The 27,019-nt window shown below is 43.6% G+C and overlaps 1 protein-coding gene across 3 annotated transcripts in view; it reads right to left on the reverse strand.

Annotated features, from left to right (window-relative positions):
- Positions 1-1,685: 1,685 nt before the first annotated feature.
- Pitpnb (phosphatidylinositol transfer protein beta) overlaps positions 1,686-27,019 on the reverse strand; it is a 51,814-nt gene continuing 26,480 nt past the window's right edge. For 2 of the 3 annotated variants that reach the window (XM_038346544.1, XM_038346546.1), the window contains exons 8-11: positions 20,734-20,811; positions 10,454-10,564; positions 7,521-7,643; positions 1,686-3,524 (exon numbers count right to left, since the gene is read on the reverse strand). In XM_038346544.1, coding sequence (XP_038202472.1) covers positions 3,474-3,524; positions 7,521-7,643; positions 10,454-10,564; positions 20,734-20,811 — 363 coding nt within the window. In that variant the 3' untranslated portion in view covers positions 1,686-3,473. Of the gene's footprint in view, positions 3,525-4,550; positions 4,636-7,520; positions 7,644-10,453; positions 10,565-20,733; positions 20,812-27,019 lie in introns of all 3 variants that reach the window. The other variant, XM_038346545.1, reaches the window with a different exon arrangement.

Consider the following 27,019-nt stretch of genomic DNA (forward strand, 5'->3'; position numbering starts at 1 on the left):
TCTCAGGACACGGGAGTTGCACAGGGCCAGAGGACCTCGGCTGGAAAGGAAACATTTTTTTTTTTTTTTTTTTTGAAGACAGGGTTTTTCTGTAGTTTGGATGGAGCCTGTCCTGGAAGTAGCTCTTGTAATCCAGGCTAGCCTCGAATTTAACAGAGATCCACCTGCCTCTGCCTCCCGAGTGCTGGGATTAAGGTGTGTGCCACCACCACCTGGCAAATGGAGACATTCTTAATCCAGTCCTATCTGAATCTAGGACTTAACTCGGCAGAACATGACTCCATGAGGTAGTCATAAAGGTTCCTTGTGTGGAACTCCAGCCTCTGAGAGGATAAGCTTGTCAGGGTGCAGGAAGCTTGCTCTGTCAGAACGAGGCTGGCTCTGAGCATCCCTCCAGTGAAGAAGCCCTGTATTACGGCAACATCAGACTGATGAAAGGATGGCCACCACAGGAGAGTTCAGGCATCTACCTTCCTTTCCCACTCTGTAGCCTGCTAAGGGATGTGGCACTGGCTGCAGTTGCAGTGCCCACATCAGATCACAAGACTGGAGCGTACGGGCAGGTCTGTCCAGGGCATTCCACAGACAAGATGGTTAGGACTTGGGTTTCCACCGCTCTTCTTCCTTCCCACTCACAGCAAGCCAAGCTCTAGAATCCTGCAACGCCACCTCCTGACTTCTAGTGGCTCTGCTGACCAAGAGCAAGGTCAGAATGTCCTCCATGAGGACAGCTGGGGAGCTGAGCAGCTCTTACCTCCGGAGACATGTCTATAGGGCTGGGCCACTTGAAAACACCATCAGGTTGAGGGACAGGTCTGAGCAGCCTTGGACACACAGGGAGGCAGCATGGAAAGTTAGCGGAACAGTAAAACAGAAGGCCAGGGAAGAGAGCTGCCATCTAAAAAGTTCCAAAGTCTCACCTGCCTAGGCCTGTGCCCTCCACAGCAGAGGAAAAGGCTCTGGGAGGTCTCAGGGCTGCTGGGCCTGCAAGTACTTTCGTCAATTTCTTGTTTGCCCAGTATGTGAAGCTCCAACAGTACTCTTCAAGAGTTATCACGCCAACCTGTGTTGTACCAGTTCTATCTATGTCTGTCTCCCACACTGGGCTGCACACCTGCCCTTATTTGCCTCAGAACCTCTGCTGGGCGCCAGGTGACTGTGTACAAACACTCAGGTTGATAAATGCAAGAGACTACTAGATCACCAGACATGCTGATGCTGTATCTGAAACAGAACACTAAGAAAGGAACCTCAAACAGCCTGCACATTAGGTCTACTCAGGCAGTAGGCCTTGCCTCCAACAGAGAGCACAGGAAACACAGCCAAGTTCTAAAGGACGAAATATCCCGGTGACATGATCTTGAGACAGTAAGACATGACAGCAGAGCCCGACAGAGCACTTACAACACAAAGGCTTTCTGAATTTGTTTTTCCTTTAATTTTTACAAACTCCGAGGCTAACAGTACTCAGTTTCCTGTGAGGACAGGAAAACACCTCTGAAACCGTGCGAGAGCCTGACCGGCATGGCCCATGTCAAGAACGAGCCACCTCACAGGACCAGCAAAACACTCCTTCTCAGAGTGGGATTGCTGAAACCCAGAGAACTCTTGAAAAGCCAGCACTGAAGTGGTCCACACTGCTCCAAGCCAGTGGCACCAAGGAAACAGCCATTCAAGCACACAAGTGGCATTTTGTGGTCAAATTTATTTTTGTTTCAATTTCACTTACTTTGTTTTACTGTAGTTTACACAAGAGACTGCCAAGTCAACAGGTATTTGACATTCACCTCGTCCCTCAATCTCCACAGCTGTTAGAAAGACAGTAGAGTCCACACCAGGCTCTCATTTCCTTGTGTGTCCAAGCTCCCAATGTGACTATAGCTGTCCATGAATTAGTTTCATTGGGGAAAAGACTGGGTTCTCCACTGCCTGGGGTTGGCAATGACCCTTCTGGTGCCTTTCCCACTGATGTGACCAAACCCATCTCCCACCAGTATCCAGAGAAAAACACCAGCCTTTATCTTGAGAGGACACATAGAAGCCAGGGTCTGTTGCCGAGGATGACAGGGTATTATTGCAATGCAGTGGGAAGTGCTGTCATTGCTCCCGTGGGAACACAGGACATGGGAGGAGGGGCACGTAGGGCAAGCCTGTCAGCAAAGGAACCAGTTACTAATGGGCTCACTGTGGGGGTGATGTGTTCTATGGGGGATGGAGGACTGTGGGGGTGACGTAGGTTAAAAAGACAGTGTGTAACCTGAGGGCTTCAACAGTATGATTCTGGTCAGGCTTCTGGGACTGACAAGGGAAAACAGCATCATACAGAAAAGTTAATTTAAAAAAAAAAAAAAAAATCTTACCCAGCTACTGTTCCTTCCTTTAAAAAAGAGAGAAAAAGAGGAGAAAGAAGAAAAGGGAAGAAAAGGAAGCAGTGTGGCAACAAGGCTCAGGATCGAGCTGGCCTCAGGACGGGGACAGTCCTGTGCCACACTTCACCGTCCCTAGCTCACCATCAGATTCCCCCGGCTTGGACTGCAGCAGGCAAAGAGCTGTCACTGTGCCCAGAGCAACATGGACGGTCTGCATCGTCTCCACACCAGATCCCAGAAACAGAGCTCAACAGAAAGGCTCTGTGAGACCAGCAACACCATCAAAGTTATTTCCTTTATCACCTTGTTTGCTCAACCAGAGTCTGAATATTGTCTAGTGTTTATTAGGAATCACAAACCGTCATCACTTTTTTTTTTTTTGCTAGATTTGATGTAGAAAAATACTTGAAATTCAAAATACAAAAATCTAATAAAAAGTGGCAATTAAAAAAAAAGATTTCCCCACCCCTTGGGCAAACTAGTAAAGAGCTTTAATTTCACTCCTTACTTGACAGACATTGTTGGATTTGGCTGGAAGATAGTGGCCACCCAGAAATAAATAGTTACAAATACATCCAGAAGATCCAGAGTTTACTCTCTGGATTCACTGGAGTATCTAATAAGCTGAAGATATCTTTCTGTAGGAGGCTGCTGCTGATGGGATAAAAATAAAAGTGTATGTGTGGTGATTTGAAAAAACAGAAACAACCAAAAACTATACACACTGGTCCACACCTGGCATTCATGAAGCACGCCAGTCAGCACCACATGGCAGTCCATTTATCCATCAAGGGCATCACTTTGATGATTATTAAAATCCGTTCCAGGTTTATATATTGAAAATATTTTCTTTAGTATTTTTGCTGAAGAGAAGTACAGTACTTTGGAGAAATTGTACTGATCCCTTCAATGTTTTCACATACATATATACACTTGTGTGTGTATCTAGGCCTCTAGCCATATGTGTTTTACATACAGCTATAGACATACACACATACATATACACACATGCGCACATGTGTGTATGTGTGTGTGTGTACACGTGCCCTTAAGTCATCACAGGCACACGCTGGAAACATGAACACAGAGACACTGGGAGCATCTTCACTCGTCACAGGCTGCACTTGTTCCCCTCACTTGGCCTTGACTCCGTAGCTGTAAGAAAGTAAAGAAGCAAACAGCAAGTTAGGCCATAGGCTTTCCTGAGACACTCAATATGGAAAATATTTGGTAGAAAATGTTCCCCAAACTATGGCACCCCAAAACTTCATTTCTGTTCAAAAAGACCAGCCATATTAAAGGCAAAACATTTTATTTCATCACAGAGAAAAGTAAATTCAAAGAAGGAAAAAAAAAAATCACTGAAAGTTAGTACTTAATCAAAATGACAATAAATGAAAAAACCTCCCCCCAAACGGTTTTTGTTTTGTTTTTAACGAACATGAGTGATAAAGAGCTTTCAGGAAATCTCAGAAGTGTTACTCAATTCTTGTTTGGCATAGCAGCTCCTTTGCATGACCAAGCACCTCTCACTTAGTTGATGTGGGGAAGGCAGCTCTGTTACGGGAGCAGCAAGGAAGCCCAGTGCAGGTCTGAGCACATGGACACCTACACAGAACAGTAGGTTCTGCTGCTCTTATTCTGTGCTTATGCCTGTGGAGTGGATCTGATGCTTTCTGCTACACCTATGAAAATGTCATGTGGGCATACAGACTTTGGTAGGAATACCACAGAAAAGTGTCAGGCTTACAAAGCGAAGTGAACTATAGAGTCAACAGGGAGACTGTGGCACACAGAAAACACTTTACCTACAGTGAGCTTCTGAAGCTAGCCTGACAGTATGGCAGGCGAGAGCCTGGACTACCATGGGAACCGCACAGTGGTCTACTGAGAAACGGTTCCACCAATCGGTTGTCTATCAAAAGGTGAACCAGTTTCCAGGACAGTGCCCCTAAACAAGCCACGACACTGGCAGTGGGATGAATCTACGACATTCAACCTGGCCCACAGAATGACCCACAAAACACACATGCTCACAGTTTCTACAATAGGCACCTCTTCAATTCTAAAAGTGGAATGCCATCAATGTAGACAAGAGCCTGTGGCACACTCAGCAGTTAACTCCCCATCACTAAAAAGGCGCAGGCTTTTAGACGTTCTTTTACCCGGGTCTTCACTTACACAGTTTGAAAATGTCTCTGACCTACAGGGGACTCATCTAGGCATCAGCGGCCGACGTGCCTCGGACGGAACCCTTCTTACGCATCTAAATGTAAAATAAAATCATGAGCTGCTAAAATGATTCTACGTAGGGGTTAGAAAGTGGAGAAAAGGTCTAGCAATGACTACATAGACTGTCTGTTTCTCATGTAGACCTAGAAGGGATGGAGTTCTGAGGTCCTGGCTTCAACCAACTTGTGTGAGGTTTTCCTTAAACTGTCTTAAAAGTTAACTGTATCTGCATCTAAACAAAGGCCTCCAGTCTGGTAGCAAATTATTAGGGATACATTTCCAAGGGAAGTTGTCAATATGCTTTGAGAAAATGCTTCAGGGGAAGCGGGCATGGTCTGGTCCACCTTTCACTGCTGTCTCTGGATCAGACAGGAAGACGTGAAGGTGCTGCTACCTTGGCTGTTTGTAGAGCAGTTTCTTAGTGCTTTCAGGATTACTGAAAAGAGTAAGGATCAAAGGAAGAGACACAGAGAAACAGCACATGGGAAAAACAAAACAAAACAAACCCACAAATCAGCAAAAGAGAAGGCATTTCTAACATTTACAGACCAAACAAACAAAAACTCACAGAAGAAAACCAGAAAAAAGAAAGAAAACAAACAATATTGTATTTCTACAACAATTCCTTCCTCCAATCCACCCCAGGGTATGGCCAGTTCTCTTCCACCACCTGGCTAATTCTTACAGCTCTGCAAACTTCAGGCTACCTACACATGCATACATGTACATGTCCTTTCTATGCCCAACTTAAGGGGCCGGGCATTTTCAAGTCTAAAAGTGTTTTGATAAAAAGAAAGTCAATTCTTAAAGTATCTGTGAATTAAGACTATTACATTGTATGAGAGTCTTTGACTAGGCATGAGAAGAAATTCCTGCTACATGTGGGAGCAGAAATTGTCACCTCTAGGCTAGGGGATCGCATGGTGTGTTCAGATATTTGCAGGCTGAGAACTTTGAAAGAATCAAGAGTTGGGAGCAGCAGACCTCAGACATATTCTGTCCAAGGAGTTGGGGTGCAAGGGCCTGGTCATCAGGTGATCAGTCTTCCTCAACTGACAGTTTAGCACAAAACGCCCAACTAGGGCAAGGGTTCTTCCCTGAGGTTGGTTTTCTGCCACCCCAAGGTTTTGGGAAACACTGGCTGGTAGCAGCCATGCTACAGCTTAAGCAGTTGCTCCAGAGTAGATGGTAGAAGGAGTGAATATTCTGGAATCTGGAGCACTAGAAGGGCGGGTACACAGAGGAAGAGTTCCTGCTGGGAGGGGTGGCACCAGGACTGCTCCTTAAAGGAGTGATGTGGGATGCCCTCTGTATGCTGTGAATATGTTTTATTACCATTGGCTAATAAAGAAGCTGATTTGGCCAATAGTCAGGCAGAATATAGCTAGGTAGGAAATCCAAGCAGATAGACAGGGGTGGGAGGGGAAGGAAGGCAGAGTCAGTCAGAGAGACACCAGTCACTGCAGGAGAAGCAAGATGTGAGTTAACATCATGGCCATGTGGCAATACATAGATTAATAGAAATGGGTTAATTTAAAATGTAAAAGTTAGTTCGTAATAAGCCTGAGACATTAGCCAAACAGTTTGTAATTAACAGCCTCAGAGTGGATAATCGTGAACTGGTGGGCGGAGAGAAACTTCCAGTTACAGAGAAGCACCTAACTATTGAGAAGAAGGGAGCACAGGGGGAGAGAGGTGTGAAGGCCAGAGCAGCACGACCCAGGCTTGATCACTCCACCACCCTACTCCAAAGACCCAGAACTTTGTTGCAGCAAGAGAAAACCAACCCCTTTATAACATTGTCTCTATGGGAAAGTACATTCCAAACTCAATCAACCTAAAATAATCTGGAGCAAAATCCATTTATAAAAATATAAGATAGGTAAAAACATTCTATTGCTCTATTAAGAACATATAGCCTACTCCTTTCTAAAGAGTGGTATATTGCCGGGTGGTGGTGGCGCACGCCTTTAATCCCAGCACTTGGGAGGCAGAGGCAGGCGGATCTCTGTGAGTTTGAGCTCCTGGACAGGCTCTAAAGCTGCAGAGAAACCCTGTCTCGAAAAACCAAAAAAAAAAAAAAAAAAAAAAAAAAAAAGTGGTATAAGGCTAATTAGAAGCAGGCCTGCCCTGATCACCCTAAGTAACAAACTGCAGACAATTCTTCATTGTGCTATAGCAGAGACAGCATTCCTTCCCTATCAAAGAGCCCAACTTCCCACCACTCTCCATGACATGAGGGCTCTAGCCTCATATAATCAGATACCATACCTGCAGGGCTTGCAGAGCCAGGAACTTTAGTAGGCCTCAGGGTGACTGTGTGGAAGTCCTGAAGGCCCTGGGCATGCCCTGGATTTACTTCCCACTTTGGGAATGAACTACCAACTGCAGAAAAGCATGGCTCAGCGAAAAATCAAAACCAAATCCTTGTGGGAGGAAGCTAAGGAAAATGGCCTTGGAAGAGTGCAGATACCCACTGGCCATGGCAGTAGCTAGGGCAAGTTTAGTCATGAAACTAGCCCCTGACCTCTTGTCAAGGTCTACTGCAATCTGCCTGGAGTTTTTCAAGGAAGAAAAGCTTACTGCTAAGTGGGAGGTGGGACTGGTGAACTCAAAGGACTCCCTGAACAGGCTGAGCCCAAGGCATCTCGATGTAAAATGAAAAGGACGGAGATAGGCCCTGTTGCAGAAAAACTGATGCCCAGGACCCAGTACAAAGCACTGGGATGTTTTTACAAGGAACACGTTTTAGGTTAAGAAAGCTTTAGTCCACCTTCAGGAGTGTCCAAAAGGTTCCATTTGGATGAAAATACACGTGGTGAGAAACAGCTTGCAGTAACACTGTCCAACTCCAAGTCTACACTTGCTAAGAACATACAGGTTTATAAAGGGAAACAGTACCACCACAACCAGTCTTACTGTTTCGAGTTCTTTCTGAGTCTCATCTTCCATTCTCCTAATGTCTTCCATTGTCAGATCGATCCACTTGTCAATCCAACAAAAGAGCTGGCGATGTAAGTTTGTAAATATCCGTTTTTCTTGCTTTTAAAACAAAGTGGCAAAAACATCCAATTAGTGACACATTAACTTTACATGCCCCAAACAGCCCATAAAATGAACTTGCACTTAGTTAAAAGACCACTTTATACAACAGCAGAAACTAGGCCAAGTGTGGTGGCACATACCTTTAACTCAGCACTCAAGAGGCAAAGGCAGATCCCATGAGTTCAAGGCCAGCCTGGTCTACATAATGAGTTCCAGAAAAGCCAGGGCTATGTAGAGAGACTTTGTTACAAAAAAAACAAAAAGAAATAAAATAAAAATTATTTACATCAACATTAATTCTAGCCTATCATAATTTTATACAGGAAAATCAATTCCCTGTGAAGGGGCAGCAATGCAGCTCAGCAGGTAAGAATGCTTGCTTCCAAGTATGATGACTTCAGTTCAATACATGGATTCATATGGTGTAAGGAGAGAACCAACACCCACAAACTGTCCTCTGACCTCCACACCCACGCAGCTGGTATACACAATAACATATAACAAACAAACATAATTCAAAACTTATTTTCAAAGTTCCCTGAGAAATGGGAAAGAATCTCCATTGGCAAAAGGATTAATGGTCTGATAAAAGCCAAGAGCGCACAGCATGCATAATTGAATTCCATATGCTCCTGCTGGGCTTCATATACTGACACCTGTTCTCAATGCCAAGGAGCAAAGGTCAACTAGATTTTTTTACAATAAAACCAGACCCAGTCTTCTCTCTGTAGCAAAGGGCATGCTGCACTGAAGGAAATCCCCCAGTGCTTAGAGACACACCGATAAAAGCATTATGTACTCTGCACCAATTCTTTTGTGCACAACATTAGTGCCCATGTGTATGCACACACAAAACATATATATGAAAAACCATTTATAGAAATACCAAATTTAAATACCCAACTATTTAAGTTGTTTTCAACTTTCCCCAAAAAGAGAGCAAAATACATACAGTAACCGACACTTTGGGAACAATTTTCAACTTTCCCCCATGAACAGAAAATTGCCTATCTACACATGCGACTTTTAAACTGGACTGTCAATTTATTTATTACAATGTCTAGGTGAGAAAGAAGGCCAGCACGTACACAGTGTGCTCAAGGGATGGTTGTGAATAGGCAGAAGCACTGTGACAATCTGGGGGGTAACAGGGACATCTTTTTATTTCCTAGGGTTTCTTTTTATGTGTATGCATGCATGTCTGTGCACCTCATGTGCAACGCAGTGCTCATGGAGGCCAGAAAGTGGTATGAATGCCCTATGCCTGGTAACTATTATTACCAACCGTTGCAAACCACCATGTGGGCGCTGGGAATCAAACCCAGGTGCTCTGGAAAAGCAGCTCTTAACCGCTGAGCTGTCTTTCCAGTCCCCAAAGTCATCTCTACAATGATGATGGGAGTAAATACTATAGGAACAGTAATCATAGGGCATTCCCGCATCTTCCTGTGTGTTTGGGGTAAATACTACTATAGGAACAGTAATCATAGGGCATTCCCGCATCTTCCTGTGTGTTTGGGGTAAATAATACTATAGGAACAGCAATCATAGGGCATTCCCGCATCTTCCTGTGTGTTTATTTGGGGTAAATACTATAGGAACAGTAATCATAGGGCATTCCCGCATCTTCCTGTGTGTTTATTTGGGGTAAATACTATAGGAACAGTAATCGTAGGGCATTCCCGCATCTTCCTGCGTATTTGGGGTAAATACTATATGAACAGTAATTATAGGGTATTCCCGCATCTTCCTGTGTGTTTATAACCTATTGTTGTTCTGTGTGATGTTGGGCAACACTATAAATAAATGTGTTTATATCACCGTGATCCCACTTCTATATCTAACTTCTTATGTTATCTTCATTTTTTTTTTTTTTTTTTTTCCGAGACAGGGTTTCTCTGTAGCTTAGCTTAGCTCTTGTAGACCAGGCTTCTTTTTTTTTTTTTTTTTTTTTTGGTTTTTCGAGACAGGGTTTCTCTGCAGCTTTTTTAGAGCCTGTCCTGGAACTAGCTCTTGTAGACCAGGTTGGCCTCGAACTCAGAGATCCGCCTGCCTCTGCCTCCCGAGTGCTGGGATTAAAGGCGTGCGCCACCACCGCCTGGCTCAGGCTTCATTTTTTAAACAAGAAATTAGGATAGGGATCCTCAGATCATGTTACCAATTCAGGGTCTATCTACTCTTGGCAAGACCTCTACAGAAGATACTCCAGACAAGACAGCATGAATGCCAGAAAAGTGGCCAGGATACTAGGTCTCTTCACGGACAGGCTAGTCACGGGAGGGACTCTGTACTGGAAAGCACACTGAATAAACACTGCATCTCTCCTAAGCAGTCCTGTAAGGGCAGGAGATGACTCAGTGAGGTTAAGGCCACACACAGCTCTTCCAGACGACCCAGGTTTGGTTTCCAGCACCCACATGACGGCTCTCAATTGTTTCTAACTCCAGTTCCAGGGGATCTGATGCCCTCTTCAAGGCTTCCAAAGGCACCACATGCACACGATGCACAGATATACGTGCAGGCAAAGTATCCACACACAAAAGACCTTGGTGGGGGGGGAGAAAAAGAAAGAAAGAAAGGAAGGAAGGAAGGAAGGAAGGAAGGAAGGAAGGAAGGAAGGAAGGAAGGAAGGAAGAATTCTCTTAAAATCTTGTTATTTGGATTTGATGTTTTCGGGGGGTTCAGACAGACACGGTGACAGTAACTTTAATGTCATAAAGAATAAAATGCTTGTCATAGACATCATTTTCCAGCAGTCACCTTCTCTCAAATCTCCCACAAGGAAGCCCCACTGCGAGCAGATTTACCTTTTGAATGAAGTTTTCTACTTTGCTCTGCAGTCCCCACCACTTGAACTTGATGGTCACCAGCTTATAGGCACACATCTTAGGACAGTCAGGGGTGTTTGCCAGTTCCTTCTAGATGAGAAAATGAAAAAACTGTGACTTAGGTACAGGTTCTAATCAAGACCGACTAATATAAAACATCACAGACACACAAGGAAAACTGGTCTTGTGCTTAATTCAGAAATTTGAAATCATCTAAACAAAAGACCAGTATTCCTCTCCTGCCACACACCAAGTTACTTCTCAGTTGTGAGATCTCATAGATGAGTTTGTTAGCTGCTGTCACTGTCGTTCTTTGGTTTTGATTTTTCTGTGTAGCCCTGGCTGTCCTGGAACTCCCTCTGTAGACCCGGCTGGCCACGAACTCAGAGATCTGTCTGGCTCTGCTTCACGATGGGTATGTGCTGAGATTAAAGGGGCTGCCACCACCGCTGGCGTCACTGCAATTCTTATGCTTGGTGAAGGTCTTATCAGTAGTGAGCCTTAAACAAGGTAAAGCTCTCCTAGCTCCCACTGTGGAGTTTCACCATTTTCTGTATTTTTAAACATTTCCAAGGAGCAGCACAGCTGGTGAGAGCAGAGGGCCACCGACAGCAATGCAAACACACACCATGAATGGCCTGTACATGCAGCTCCATCTTCCAGAGATCCACACAAATGATGTAGGTGGAAATTCAAGTCTTTCTTGGATAAATGGGGATGCTGTAAGCAGCTGTCCTCTGAGCCATGTAACTGCCACATTAGGGAGTTAAGCTGTACCCCTTGAAAAAAAATTACCCCAGCTGGGTTTCTTGACTGCAGCACCCCACCCATCTCATGGAGAGTTAATACGGGTGATGAGACGTTCACCTGGGTCTCTAGCACCTAGTGTAAGCAACTCTGCTTTAACCACACACACGGCCTTGGGGAGGGGTTAGTCTGTGTGTAAATACACCTCACTTTGAAAGCTGGCTTCAGCAGTTATTAAGTGGGGACCATTTACACATCACCACATGTTAGGTGCTATCAGGCACACAAAACTGATTCAGAAAATGTGTGTATTTTCTTTTTTTTAATTTTAAAAAAAGATATATATTCTATCTACATGTACATCTGAATGCCAGAAGAGGGCATCAGATCCCATTATAGAAGGTTGTGAGCCACCATGTGGTTGCTGGGAATTGAACTCAGGACCTCTGGAAGAACAGTCAGTGCTCTTAACCTCTGAGCCATCTCTCCAGCCAACATATGTGTATTTTCAATGACAAAACAACAGTGTTGTCCTTGGTGGCAACCGTTCATCAAAGACTCTGTAGTACACACAGATGTTATCAGATATGGGGGTAGCAAGTTATGTTGAGTCAGGTCTGGACACCTGTCATTAATAAGTCAATAAAAAGAGCCAATTTAATAGTGGCAAGCAGAAAAAGGAGGACTACTCAATGTGATCACATGGGGAAGAGAGAGACATGCAGCAAACCCCTCAAGTCCACCTTTGGGGTCCTAAAGTGAAACTGAAGTTTAAATAGAGGGCTAAGGCTATGTACATAAGCCCTGACAAGATGCAGACCCACCTTACTGAAGTCTTATCCTGTAAGGTGGTGATAACATGTTAGAACTCTGTGGAATCTCTTTCTAGGCGACAAGTTCCCCCTCTGACAGGTGCTCTTCCTTCTTTTAGCACAAGATTCCTGGGGAAATCCCCACTACTCAGTCTACTGTTTCAATAGTCTGAAGTCAGATTGAGACACATACAAGTGTCTCTCTAGATATCTTCATTTCTACCATGCCAGTTAAACTGACACCAGCCTCCCTCTCCTTGACTGCAAGCTTGGGTCTAAGCTGGACATCTGGTATGGTAGAGGTAGGCCAGCTTCTATTGGACACCCCGCCTTGAAGCTCTACAGAAAGGACCGTAAGGTGAGCCTTCCATAGACCATCTCTTCAATAAACAATGAGGTGAAGACATGCTATAGCCTTTGATCCAATGAGTGATGTTGAACCAGAGCAGAATGTGGCTCAAGTGTCAGGCAGGTCTAGCTGGTACAAGGTCAAAAGCATGGGATCCACCCTGGTTCCTACCGTGTGGAACCCCTACCTTTGCTGGCTCCAATCTTCTAGACTATCCACTGAGGTGAACCAGGGCTGAGCAACCTTAGCTCCAAGGCTGCAGATGGTAAACCAAACATGCCCTTTACATTTAATGGCGTGTGAAGCCCCTATATCCACACAAGCCCTGCACACTCCCTGTAACACTAACAGTTCTAAGCATTTTTCGTCTTGGACAAGTCCTGGTAACTCTGAGCTATAAACAGCTTCCTTAAAACCCTAAGAGCTGCATACCTCATTCTCCACAAAGCCTCACCCCGTCAGAATGACAGCTCTTCAGAATTCTCCCACAATTTATAAAAGCAAGGGGACTAAATGCAACACAGGCGCCCCCCACAGGTGGGACGGGACTCCAAGCACACAGTGACTCCACAATGAACCAGGCTGTTTCCCATATGCTTCCTAGTGATGCTGGCAAGCTACTTAGGCCAATTAACACAGCAATTTATAGAGCTTGCACTGGGTTATAAAAATTATTTTAAGGGGAGGAAGTGGGAACTGGGATTGGTATGTAAAATGAGATTGTTTTAAAATTAAAAAAATAAAAAATTTATTTTAAAAAATAAATGGGACAAAAAAAAAATCCTAGTGCTTGAAGCTATCTCCCCATACCTCAGATGTACAATTATTTTCAGTCTTCTTGTTTTCCATCCAATTTACAAGCAGTTATTAAAAACAAAATAAAAATCCACTCAAATCTGTTCAACGAGACAAAGGCCTGCTGCCTCAACTTCCTGGCGTAGTCTTCTTGGTAGATACCAGCACCTCACTGAAGTCACCAGAAAACAATGACAAAAGTAATATAAAAGAAAGACAATAATACATAAGCTACATGTTTTCCTTCAATAATTAATATGCTCATGGTATTTTAAGTGTAAATCCTGTTTGAAATCAACTGACAGGGAGCCATTCCCTAATTTAGGCTTTAAACTAGTGATTAAGAATAGGGCTTTATGGGCGGTGGTGGTGCTTGCCTTCAGTCCCAGCACTTAGGAAGCAGAGGCCACACTGGTATACAGAGCAAGTTCCAGGACAGCCAGCTACAGAGAGACCCTGTCTCAAACAAACAAACAGGGCTTTAAACAGCTCCACAATCTGACACAGTAGGATGAAAAGCTATTAACTCTTATCATTGTACTAACTTACTCAGTAACCAATACTCTCCACACCCACAACACTTTCCAAGTCTTCTAAATAACAGCTACTGCATGCACAGCCACGAAGGACCATTTGACCATTAAAGCCAGGCTGGCCCTGAACTCAACAGTAGTTCTGCTTCTTGCACTATATCTATGGGAAGAGCCACCTTTCTAAGATCAACTGCTATGGGAGAAAGGACAAACCAGCAGCAAGATGCATCTAAATAGCCAGACACCTCTAAAAGAACCAGGCCATGTGAAACTGGTAACAACCAAGTTTTTTCTTTTAGGTTCAACACTGTATTTTCAAAACTCACATGATTTTATCACAGGTGGGAGAGGTTACCTTGTTATTAAAAAAAAAAAAAAAACAGAAACAAAACACCTGACTCTTAAAATATTTTGGCTCTCAGTCACACATTTTAGGACAAAGGCTTCCTTTGCCTTAACTTTTATGGGTACTCTTTCAAATTGTCCTCTTTTCTTTGCCTATGACAATGTAAGTGTGCTTTGGCTCCTCCCACCCCTTTTTGATGTTTAATACATCAAAGCTAAATAGACTGAGGTGAAAGCTCAATTAGGGGCATAAAATATTTGAGATTTTAGTTGCTTATGTAAGTATGAGTGTTTACAATGCCCACAGAGGCTACCAGACAGACAGCATTGGATCCCCGGGACTGGAGTCACACATGGTTGTAAGTCCCCATGTGGGTGCTGGGGATTAAACCCGGGTCTTCTGGAAGTCGCTAATGCTCATAACTGCTGAGCCGTCTCTCCAGGCCTTCAGTTTAGGGCCTTTAACAGTTAAGGTTGGTCCAGCCCATGTTTAAATTTTTCCTAAGATTAAACAATGCAAAGTAAATCACAGGCATTCTTGGGGCTACCAGAGCATTCCTGTATAGAGATGTGTAACTCAGGATGGCTCAGCAGGTAAATTACGGTGCCTGCTGCCAAGCCGGACTTATCAGAGTTCAATTTCAACCTCTCCATGCCACACGATAGGAGAGAATCAACTCCTGCAAGTTTTCCTCTGCCCCGATGCATGCTGTGGCAGGCAAACACAAGTGTATGCAAGTGTTCGCTCATGTACACATCTTCGTGCAAGTAAATATAATACAAATTTTTGTGTCCTGCATGTATGTATGTACCACATGTATGCCTAATGTTTGCAGAGATCAGAAGAGGACATCAGATGCCCTGGGACTGGGGAACTGGCCATGAGCCAACAAGTGGGTGCTGGGAACCAAACCAGGTCCTCTGCAAAAACTAGTGCTCTTAACCAATAAGCCATCTCTCCAGTCCCTAATTTAAAAAAAAAAAAGAGAAACATTTAATTTTCAAAATTGTGACAGAAACAAGTAGTAGCCTGTATAGGGTACCTGGGATCTCAACTGCTGAGGGCCACAGCTTCCTGATTCTTTATAAACAATACAAATGTGTCTCGATGGTTCCTCTTTATTGCTTTAAAAACAACTGTCTCTCAAAACAACAACAACAACAACAGAGGGCGGGAACAGAATGAAGGTCTTTTACACAATGTTCCAATCCAGCTAAAGCAGAAGATTTCATTACCTGCAGCAAGGCAGCTAAGACTAATTCTGCTAGTTCAAAATACCTTTATTCTGCCAGTAAGTGAGTTTTATAAAGATTAAAAATTAAAATGTAAATCTTTTTAAAAGAAGGGGAACAGTGGTTGGCTAACAAAAGAACAACCAGAAGTTCTGTAAGAGGAGAGTCCTGAGCTAACAAAAGAACCCCACATTGTTTTTTCCCCACATAATTTAAATTTCATCCATAATGTAGCATGTACTAGTTAGCTGCAAAATGTTTTCAAAATTGAATTAAATAGTTTGTATAGTCACAGAATTCCTCACATTTCATGTTACTAACTATAAATGAAACTCCCCAAGTCAAATCATGTTTTCAATTTAAGAGCACATATTAAGTTACTTTGAGGCATGCGGCCGAGGCCTTCAGGGAAGCAACGGACACAGCAACCACACATCAGGACTGAATGACTTGCAGCAGCATGTGGAGCTATGTGGTAAGCAATCAGCCAACATTAGCCTCAAGAACAAATTTCTTGAGTCTGTGACAAACAAATGTATACAAACGTAAGAGAATAAAAAGAAAAGCATCTGAGGGCATTCTCCTGACCTGGTCCTCTCGGCCTCACTAGCTTCACACGCTCATCTCGTGGGACGAGGGTGGGATGGGGTGCACTGGAGTAGAGTCAACGTGCCACAGCGGCCGCCGCCGCCGCCGCAGCAGCAGAGCAGTCTTCAGTGTGGTTCACACTCCCCCAGCATTTTAGCTTTTCAGTGGTAGGCAATCAGAATGCTCAGTTTTGGCGGTCGAATTCATAGTGTTAAGTTTCCAACTGAAATCTCACTAAGAAAGCTAAAAATAAATGTGCCGTGAGGGCTGCCAGGGTGTGCACCAGCAAATGTCAACACAGGATCATGAAACGCATGCCAAGCATGTGCACCACAATCTCAGAAAAACCCCATTCTCCAATGTATACCATCTTCTCTTCTCTAGACCGCTTTTACTTTGTGAGTCTTCCAGACAGGCCTGGGTGGGACATTGTGTTTTTCTACATCTTACTGATTTTCATTGGTTTATGACAGTTAACTAACTCTGTACTAAGCACCCACTGAGGGTATATCTACACCAGGCACTGCCAGACACCACAGTGGTTTAGCACAAGACAGAAGGTGGAACAAGGAGGCCACTTTGACCTGAGGCACCAACTGCACCACACGGGTGCCCACATACCTCTGGTGGATGGGGGTTCATGGTGGAGACTCTTAACTTCAAAAAGATCCAAAGGGTAAACTAATCATAGGTAATTTCATAATTATAGGGAAAATAAATTCAAACAGGAAGACCCCTGCTTGTGAACAGATCAGCAGAGTCCATGATCCCTTACAATACCTTCCTCATCGGGAAGCAATCTTGTACAAGTACAGCTGCAGGGTCCCACTTCACTAGACTCATGAAGAGCCTGACCAGAGGCCTGCTCTGCCAAGTCACTTCCCAAACAAGGCAGCATACATTCCAGAGTCCCGAATCCTGCAGATCTGCCTAGAAGCAGAGGCATTCCACAGCCAAACCAAGGTGAAGGCTAGCAGGCAGCAGTTTTACACGTATAATACAAAGTAAGCGTTAAATGCATTTTTAAAAGCTTCAAGCTAAAAGTAAAGTCACCAAACTGTGTAATCTCCTCTGAAAACCTTTCATGTCTGTAGACCTCTTTATTGCCCAGAATCCAAAATGTGGCTTAACCAGAAACCAGTTTGAGTTCTGCACGCTACAGTTACAGGGTTTTAAACACGAGACCACAGGAGGAAGCTCTGGGTCCTGACATTCCACGTTTCATTTGACAAACAAATGTTGTTTGTCATCTTTGCACACATGGGCACAAAGAGAAAGCAGTCACGGGGACAGGGAGGAAATAAACTGGCGTCTCTACAACTTGCAGCGCCCTTCTCTAGCCTGGAGAACTCAGAATGGCCATGAGGGCTATTCCAGAATGTGACTGAGCAGTGCACAGAACAGGAGTCTGAAAGGCCAACCTCCAAATGCCAGCACACATCAAACCAGCGTAATTTCTGGGCCAACTCCTTTACCTGACCCAATTACCATATGCTCCAATGTCTGGCACTGCAGAGGCAGATGCTTTGGTAGAACCTCCTAGCTATTAGCAATCATCCATCTGTAGAAAAAAAGCTTAACTCTTCAACAGTGTCTGACTTAAATGAAGAAAGATTATCAGGCCTTTCGTTGGATTAGAATGACACCATAATCTTCAATTTGTGAAGCCGACACTCCCAGGATCAGAAGTGGGAAACTGGAAAGCTTGGGGGAACACACACGTAAAACACTATTGGAACCCCTAAGAGAGGTGGCTGTGCCAGTGCCACAAGACACACACACCCTCCAGATAGAAACCAAAACCTACACATACATATGCATGTGTGTGCATGCACACCATACCACAGAGAAATAAGATGTTCATCAGCAGTTCTGCCTTGAAGCAAACTTCCTAATCAGGTTATAAATTGCTCTATTAGCATGCACAAAGTCATTTCATGTTGAACTCTAAGCAACAAAGATCTTTTAATTTCCTTCTTCAGAAGGAAAATGAGCACACAACTCAGGCTTATGTCTCTAGGGCTACAGTGTATTCCTGGTTTTGTTTGTTTTTAAGTAAAAATATGTATCATACCATAAGGGAAAAAAATGAAAGCCTGTGACTATGACAAGCCTGGGAAATGAGAATGTCTCTTGAGCAGCAACACCACCTCGCTGTGGAAGGAAGGCCTCAAAACTCTGTGGCCTCTGATGGCTGACCCACAGCAAGCACTAATCATTAAACACCGTAAGGACAAGGGGCTCAGACTGGTGACCGAAGACAAATCAATCCTAGCTATAATGTGCAGGGCTGTTTGGTACTAGAGAAGATCTCTGTGGTATAAAACAGTGCAACACACACACACACACACACACACACACACACACACACACACGGATCGAGAGCTTGACCTTCTGATACCACTTCCTGTGCCCAGCACTTACTGATATCATTTAATGCTCTCAATGATTGCTGAAGTTGGTGCTAACAACTGCATTTTAGAGGTATGGAAACTGAGGATCAAAGCTTACATGATCTAAATCCTAATGTATATGTCTTCACAGAATTGGAATGGGTCTCCTTTTGTGCTCCTATCACTGGAGGTGTGCAGAACTGTCTAAGCACAGAGTTCAACGGTTCCCATGCAACACGGTAAACGTGGCAGACAAGGATCTGCCCCATCACTCCTTATACCTGTGAGCAGCACTGGGCTCCGGTCTGCGGACCCGCAGATCTGGGTTTCTCTGGCTACATTTCTCACTTACAAACAGAGCACCCGTACCTGACCTAGCCCACTGTAAAGTTTGGAAGGTTAATTGTGACCTTTTATAGTACCTGGGACGACAAAGAACCTTCTCGCATCAATTGAATATAGCCAGTAAGTACAATACGAAGTATCCCCATATCAAATGAGGAAGTGTCACAGCAATCACTAGGGTATAACTCAGGAACAGAGCACTTGCCTAACGTGTCAAGTCCTGGGTCTGATCCCAAGCAACTAAAAACATACATGTAGGCAAACAAACAGATCCTGAGGTTTTCACTTAGCCTCGAGCACATTTTGGAATGTGGACTGCTGCTGATGCAAGGAGAGCTCACAGAGGGGCTACCTCTCAGCCTGCACAGCACAGCACAGAGCAGGTGCCACACCCTCAGCACTCACTGGCAGTGCCACAGTTTTGTCATTGCCCACACACATTTCTTCTGTTCTCACCCTGCCACCAACACCACCAGGCAGAGTAAGGACACATGCCCACTGACCAAACACATAGGTGCTCGCTTATTCCCATGTGTGCTCAGCTATTGTCACGAATGTAACCTTTATGTCCTTGCACATCAGTAAAAAAAAACAACAAAGCAAGAACAAGCAAAGTTAGTTACACACATTCTAATTTCCTAAGACGCAGAAAAGCCAAGCAAAAGTAAAAAACATTAAGTAATTCCATAGTTGGTTGGAAAACCTCCTACAAGTACCCATGGGAAAGCCCTGCACCCAGGCAGAGCAGGCCCACCATGTGACAGGTGTGTTAAATCCATACTCCAGACACTAGTAATCAGGTGAAGGAACTCAGCATTTTTACATACCATGTGACAGTGTGTAAAACCTATACTCCAGACACTGGTAATTGGGTGAAAGAACTCAGTATTTTGTCATAAGCCTTCTGCTTTTTCATCCCCTGTGAAAGCACTGCTAGCCAGAGTCGGCACCAGAGACAACAGCACCACCTCAGCAGGGATAGAGGGATACACCCTGGAGAGACACCAGCCTGGCCTAGGGGTGTCTAGAGGATGTAGCTACAAACCTAGAAAAGGGTGGGGACACTGAGCAAACCCTTAGAGTGGACTCAGATGATGCTTGTGTCCACTTCCTGAGTATTAAGTTTCTAGTAATGGTTATTAGGTTAGAAGAGTTTTGAACTCTACCCTGGAAACAAATGTGAAAATAAGACAAATTATAATTCTGTCTTTCCTTTCTAAGATAGGGTCTCACTGTGTAGCCCTGGCTGTCCTGGAACTCTACATACACCAGGCTGGCCTTGAACTTATAAGAAATCTACTGCCTCTGTCTGAGTCCTGGGATTAAAGCTGTGAATGACCACACCCTGCAATGGCTCATTTCACATTAAACAACGTCAGATCCCTCCTTCCTTTTAGTTGATGTGCAACAGTTTACAATATAGTTATAACAAGAGTTATAATAATAGGGCCATTCAGGGATCCTCTACAGGAGCAGCCAGCACTGTAATGTCTCCTGATGTAACCAGCCTGTTAGAGCCTGGCTGCCAAGAAAATGCTATGGGTAAAAAAATCAGCTCAGGTCAGGTTTGGGTGTTTATGTGCCTCCTGGTCAGTCAAACTAATTAGAATAACCTGCCACCAACACTGTAAGCCTTGTTTAAGGGATTCCATTTGGTGGAATTGCTTTTCCTACTTCATGAATGAAGTGAAGGTGTGCTCTACCTGAATGCAAATACTTGCCACGAAAACTGCTTTGGTGTTCAGCTCTCCAGAAACCTACCTACCAAAAAGGTCAAGGAAACACCTGTGTGAAAGGAACTCATTTAGAGTAGATGCCATCTAGACCCCACTACAAACCTTCATTTAACATGGATTTCTGTACTGTCTGGAGTCAGAAGATGTCACAGTCCCCAAACCATCTGCCCCCTTCAGGTTCCTGAGCACAGCATGACTCTGTTAATGTAGCACACACTTACAGGCCAACTGCAAATGGTCCTAAGTCCTTATCTAAGCAAAGAAAACCCTCTGTGCAGTTTTTATTTTTCATTTAAACACTACCACCTCTTTTAAGAATTGGGACCTGTCAATTATTATGTTGTCAAGACTCCACTTGTCAGCAAGGTCAGCAGCCAATATACCTTCCAGTTAGGTCCCAGGGGGCCTCTATTGGTCTTGACTGAATGGAATAATGCAGGGTCTTCATCAGCTTTGTAGTCCTGTAAAGCAAAACAGAGTCGAAGATGAAGAAGAAAACCAGAAACCATTTTTTAATCTTGCCAGGTGGCTTTCTGCAGCTAGAGCTCCCTGTGCCTTTACACATGGGGAAATGGTCCACACACAGCACCTGCAGTTTGTATCCCATTACTTCCTAAACTTTTGTCTCAACTATGGAATTAGGAGTGTTGAGTGATAGCAGCCCACCAAGATTAGTTGCTGGTCTGTGAAACATTAGGGTTTGAGGGCTGACAGTCAGCAGACATGCTAAAGAACTAACACCTGACTTTCAACAACACCTGCACATGGTGGCACTGGGCTGCTTCTGCCACTGTGAGCCACTACTGCACACACACATGCCCTGTTCCTGCATGTCCCTCCTCCCTTCCCGGCTAAATCTGTGTCCTTCACTGTCATAAAAGGTAGGAACGGGTGACTGAAACTCTTCAGTGACAACAAACCAGCGATGACCAGAAAATCTATGACTCATGCATGTAAGCTCTGCGTCATTCAGTGCATCCTGCCTGGCAGACTGTACAAAATGAGTTAAATTATTTCACTCAACTGAAGTTCCTGTCCCTTTCCCCCGCTCTCTCCACAGGAGCCAAGTTATTTTAGGAGTGTGCAGAAACGGCGGGAATTTCACGAATTGTCACAACACAGACCCAGGGTGCGCCACAGCACTTGCAAAGGGCACAAACACTGTGCAGAAAGTGCCCAAACCAGGCTGAGAGGAAACCCTGGCTGCAAACTGCAGTTCTTTGGTAAGAGTCATTCAAGCAAAGCATGCATGGAGCATGCTCCAAAGCAAAGAAAATATACTGGCAAGTGGTCACTTAGAAAAGGCCAGTTAGTAAATGCATATGGCATGCTATTAATTCCTAGGGAGGGCTATAAATAAACCATGTGAAAAGAAAAAGTGAGGATCAGGGAAGAAAACTAAGCTTTTCAGAAGCTTGCTTGGGTAAACATGTGACCCTGTACTGGAGGTCATCTCAACACTGTCTCAGAAGCTAGAGAAAGGGCTGAAATTATTAAACACATGAACCTGGCTGGCTTCACTGGGTCTCAATAATTTGAAATAGTTAATGTAGTATGGCCAGGACATAAGGCCAGTCAACATTATGCAGAAAGGATACACAGGGAGGAGCAGACAAGCGGAACCGGAGTCACTTCACCTGTCTGTGTACAGCAGCACTGATTTCACTCTGCCCGCTGGGATGAGTTCATAGACCCACACCTGCATCATTAAAACTGGTGTGCTTTCTCGACTCAGGAAAGAAGCAACTGAATAGGGGAATCCTAAAACTTGCATTCAGAAGAAGAAGTAAGCTACCTGAACAAAAGCATACCTATAAGCCTCTAAACCATTCTCTTCTAGAGCAAAGACTCAAAATTAAAGCCCACCTTTCCCCCAAATTAAAAAGCATCATTACATCAATCATCTCTAGTACCATTTCCTTCCATCAAAGACCCTATGGAATATCTACCACAGGACAGTAAGGGCCAGAACACAGGGTTGGCTCCTAACATCAGTCTAGTTGAAAGTGACAGACAAGACAAGACAAGACAAAACAGGTACCCAAACCCCAAGAAGTATGCATTACCTACCAAAGGAGAAGAGAGAACATTCAGTCAGAATCAAAACCAAACAAAACCAGTTAAGAACACACCCCTCCCAAGAGACAAGCTGCCTTCATATTCAAAAGTAAAAAGACACGGGGTGATGGTGCAGCACACTCCTTTAATCCCAGCACTCAGGAGGCAGAGGCAGGAGGATCTCTGTGAGTTCTAAGCCAGCCTGGTCTATAGAGTGAGTTCCAGGACAGGTTCCAAAGCTACAGACAAACCCTGTCTCACAAAACATAAACAAAAGTAGAAAGAAAGGCACACCATGTTGAGAATATTTCAGCACCTAAATTCTAACCGTCAGTCTAATGCCCGGAAGGCTGGCCATGATTTACCAGCCTATGAGAGCGAACCTGTGCCCCTTTTCTCTTATTGACTGGGGTGTGATGTGGCCATGGCCATACCAGTCCTGTTTTTCTTTTATTTTTTATCAAACCTGAACTGTAAGTGAACTGAATAGTAAACACATTTCTGTGCGCGAGTAGCTGACAGTTATAGGTTGTACTACTGTTTTATGTGACATTAATAATAAAAATGCAGAAGACTAATACATGCCACAGCAGCAAGACAAGCCTTGGTTTTGGATGTATTCAACTGTGACAGGGAAGAGGGAAACAGGATTTTAGAATTGAGTATGGAAAACTGTGGAGTGCTGTGATATTTAAACCTGCCCCATACACATGGGAAGAGTAAGTAAACACAAAATAAACTGTACACAATTGCCTCTAGGGTCAAAGGAATAAAACCAATGGCATTAAATAAAGGCAGTCCCTACACTAGGGCCAAGCAACTTATAAAGAAGGGAGAACTCAGTTTAAATTTTGACCGGCATCAATCATTTCCAAGTCGGCCCTAAGAGACTAGCAAAGGTGTCAACTAGAGGGTCAAAATAGAGAGAGACCTCACTGTTTTTTTTGACCCCAGTTCCATGGCAGGTAGATACGTCACACATCTACAGAAACCCTCTGCAGTAGATGGAGAAACTAAAGAAACCGAAAACCTTGTGAAAATGTCACTCCAGTTCTGACACTATTTCAGAAGGCACACCTGCAAGCCTTCATCATCAATGCGAAGTAGCCATGGCTGCTTTTCTAAAACGCATCATGAAGCTCACCATCCAGTAAGGAAATGATAAAAGTTCCCTATACCTGGACTTCAACCAGAGTTTTATGTGTATGGGTGTTTTGCCTGGATGTGTATCTGTGTACCCCACATGCAAACACTGCCCTCAGAAGAAGCTAGAAGATGGCACTTGATCCACTGAAACTGGAATTACAGAAGGTTGTGAATAACACTGTATGGGTAATGGGAAGTGAACCCTGGTCTTCTGGAAGAGCAGCCAGTTCTCTAAGCCACTGAGCCATCTCTCCAGCCTACTGAACTCTTTGATCTGTTCCTTGGCTCATATGACTAGACCACACAGGTCAGCCATAGGTGTAAGTAATCCCAGGAAGCAGACATTTAAAAAACCAAGAAGCCAGTCCCAGCACCAGGAGTATCCAAGTGGGTCTTCCTGAGGTGTATACACAAAATGAAACGTTCTCTTTGTTTTTTTCTCTAAGACTGCAAAGCAGCAAAACACTAAAGGTATTATACTAAAAATATAATATAACCCAATTATTAACAATAGCACCTTAACCCTGACAGGTGAGAATAATGCACCTTGTCAAAATGTAGACATTTTGCGTGAGTTAGTTTGAATCTGTAAATGTTTAATCAGTTGAATTAAGTAGCATATGAAAAGGCAGAAAGTGGATGCGGTTTTCACAACCTCAATTTTGTATTTCTACAATAAACACTATTTTCTTTTTTGAATAGTATCTTCTTGCTGAATTTTATGTTGGGTATCTGATTTGGTCTCTGGATTTGAAAACTGGTCGATTTATATCCATATCACAATGAACAAATATATTCCTTCATGTATGACAGTTTCAGCATACAGAATGCAACCTCAGCTACCAATTACAGCTGCAAATGAGCAATAGTGTGGAATGAGACAGCCTGCTGGCTTTGTTAGTATTCTGTCTCCTCTGGGATCCCGGGGGGAAAGGGAGGCTCTGATGAAGAGAGGCCCCTGGCTCATGGTTTATTGTGCTCGCCACCAGCTGCAGGCTTCTCATCTCATTAGTTCTTTTAGAACACTGTGGGTGAAGACAGCTGCAGTCTGCCTGAGTCTTCAGCTCCTGGGTATTCTGAAGGCTGAATCTGCTATGCACTTTCTGTAATCCTTGGGAAAAAAGAACAAATTTACTAGTCCAAGGAAATACACTTAAAAAAAAAAAAAGGTTTTAAAATCAGGTTTAAAGGGAGCAAAATCTTATTATACTAAGTGAATTGTGCTTAGCATTTTTTTGTGATCTGATTTTAATTACCTAGACAATGCCCAGAGGCCTGGTCAGGATAAGGACCTGTGAAACCATCATTATTTAGCTGGGTACACCTTTCAAGACAGTACTTGCTCCTCCATCAATAGTGCTCAAATGACACAAAAGCACAATGGCATCAGTGTAAGACACACTTAAATTCGTGCTAACCAATGCTGTATCACCCAAACTCTTATTTAAGTAAAAATGAAGTCAAATGGAAGCCAAGACCCCCCCCCCCCCCCCAGAACAAACTGAAGTACGATACGGTAAATAAATGGATTAGTGTCTCCACAATGGAACCACAAGAGTGCAGTCATTAAACTCATCTAAGAACTACAGGAAAGCTACACTACCTCTCGGGTACATATCTGTTATTGACCACCACTCTCAACAGAAACCAGATTAAATTTGAAGACAAAGAATATTAATTTTATGAATCTTTTAGCCTAGTGGCTGTCCCCCAAAATACAAGCATACAACCTTTGCTGAGCCAACCTAAGTATATCCTTGCACCCAGATTTAACTCATGATTATGAATGGGGAAGGGAGTAGGAGGTGAGTTTCTTGACAGCTCGTGGAAAATCAAGATGAGCCCCAGACACCAGAAACCGCTTAAGAGTGCGCCTGGGTTAGCAGAGGTGAGGGTAAGCAGAAACAGGAACAGCTACTCAAAAGCACCAGCCTTAGCAACTCCCTGATACCTGCTCATAAAGAACAGACCCAGTCTATATAACCCGCTGCCCACAGGGAGTTTCACAAAGTAAATGTTAGGATCCCGCAGCCTGCTATCAAATGTTCTACTTTAGCATGATGATTAATTAGGTGTCTACTCAAACAGCTCAGAGATACTAAGTTTAAAATGCAAGGGTACTACTGCTCAATTCAGCAAAGCTTAGGAGAGGCTAAAGAAATGTGAAGACAAATAACAAGCATTCACTCTATTAGCACCACTCTACTCCCTTTTAAATAAATATCAGGGCCCCTAGAAAGAAAGAAAAGAAAATGTCTCTAATCTCAAGGCTGACAGTATGCCTGTAGTTGACAAAATGTAAGCCATACTCCAGGCCAGCACATTTAAAAAAAGTGTTTGCACTGAATGTTACTATAACAAATAACAGAGAAAGAAATAACATTTACTAACTTGTTTAATAAACCAATTTCAACAGTTATTTTCCAATCAGCAGCTTTCTTTTCTGTTTTTAATTACATCTCCCCAGTGACTCCTCACCCTTGCAGGTTCCCACAGAGTACCATTAATACAGTATAAGTAAATCTCATTAATTCAGGTTCTACCACCTTGGAATTCCTAATCACTAGCACAGGGGCTGGGCTGAAGTTTATCTTTGCATGATCTATGAAAAAAAGATTTGCTACACAAATTAATAGAGTAACAAGATCTCAGGAGGGCTGTTTAAACAGTTCAGAAGTGTTTTAGAGCAATTCAGAAGCCTTCATTTGCATATAATTATTATGCTAATTACAAATCATTCTTATCTATTCATTAAAGCAGTCCCAAAGGACCACTAATTGTCAATAACTTGTTGGCCTAGTTTCTGTTACTGAATGCACCTCAGAGGAACAAAACAGCATTAAAAATATTCTATAATGCAGCCCTCCATGAATCCTGCTTTCCACGAACCCTAAAACTGCATTTACAGACACCTGTATGGAGACCACAGACACAATCAGTGTGGTCGAGAAGTGCGAACAGAGTGTTTCGTTCTTTCTAATTCTACAGAGACCCTTCAAACAGTCCTGGAGTGGCAAGATGATCCCAGATGGACTGTGGGTATCCACCACAGCCTAGCCACCTACAGCCATTGGGGTAGGTCATGGTAGGCAGAGCTAGGTTAGAGAACAACCGAGCTAGTGGCTTCTTCCTGCTTTTAAATGCTATCTTTTCCTCTCCAGAAGTCAATGCCCTGTTTATGAGAGCAGATCACCAAAGAAATAGCAATGTCAGAATTTCAGCTCTGGAAAAAAAGTTTACTACAAAATGTGTGATATGACACACTGTACAAACGACAACAGAGCAAGGAAAATAAATGGTGCTCCCAAAGGAGATGTCGCTGAGGTACACAGTGCAGATGCTTGCATTGACAGTGCCTAAAATAACTGCCTGTGGTTCCCGCTCCATCCCTTCCCCCCAAGGGGGTTGAGTTTACTGTTTTGGCTATGTTTTACGTACAGAATTACCCTGTTTCTTATTATTTCA

Source organism: Arvicola amphibius, chromosome 10 (genome assembly GCF_903992535.2).
Source record: "Arvicola amphibius chromosome 10, mArvAmp1.2, whole genome shotgun sequence".
NCBI lineage: Eukaryota > Metazoa > Chordata > Mammalia > Rodentia > Cricetidae > Arvicola > Arvicola amphibius.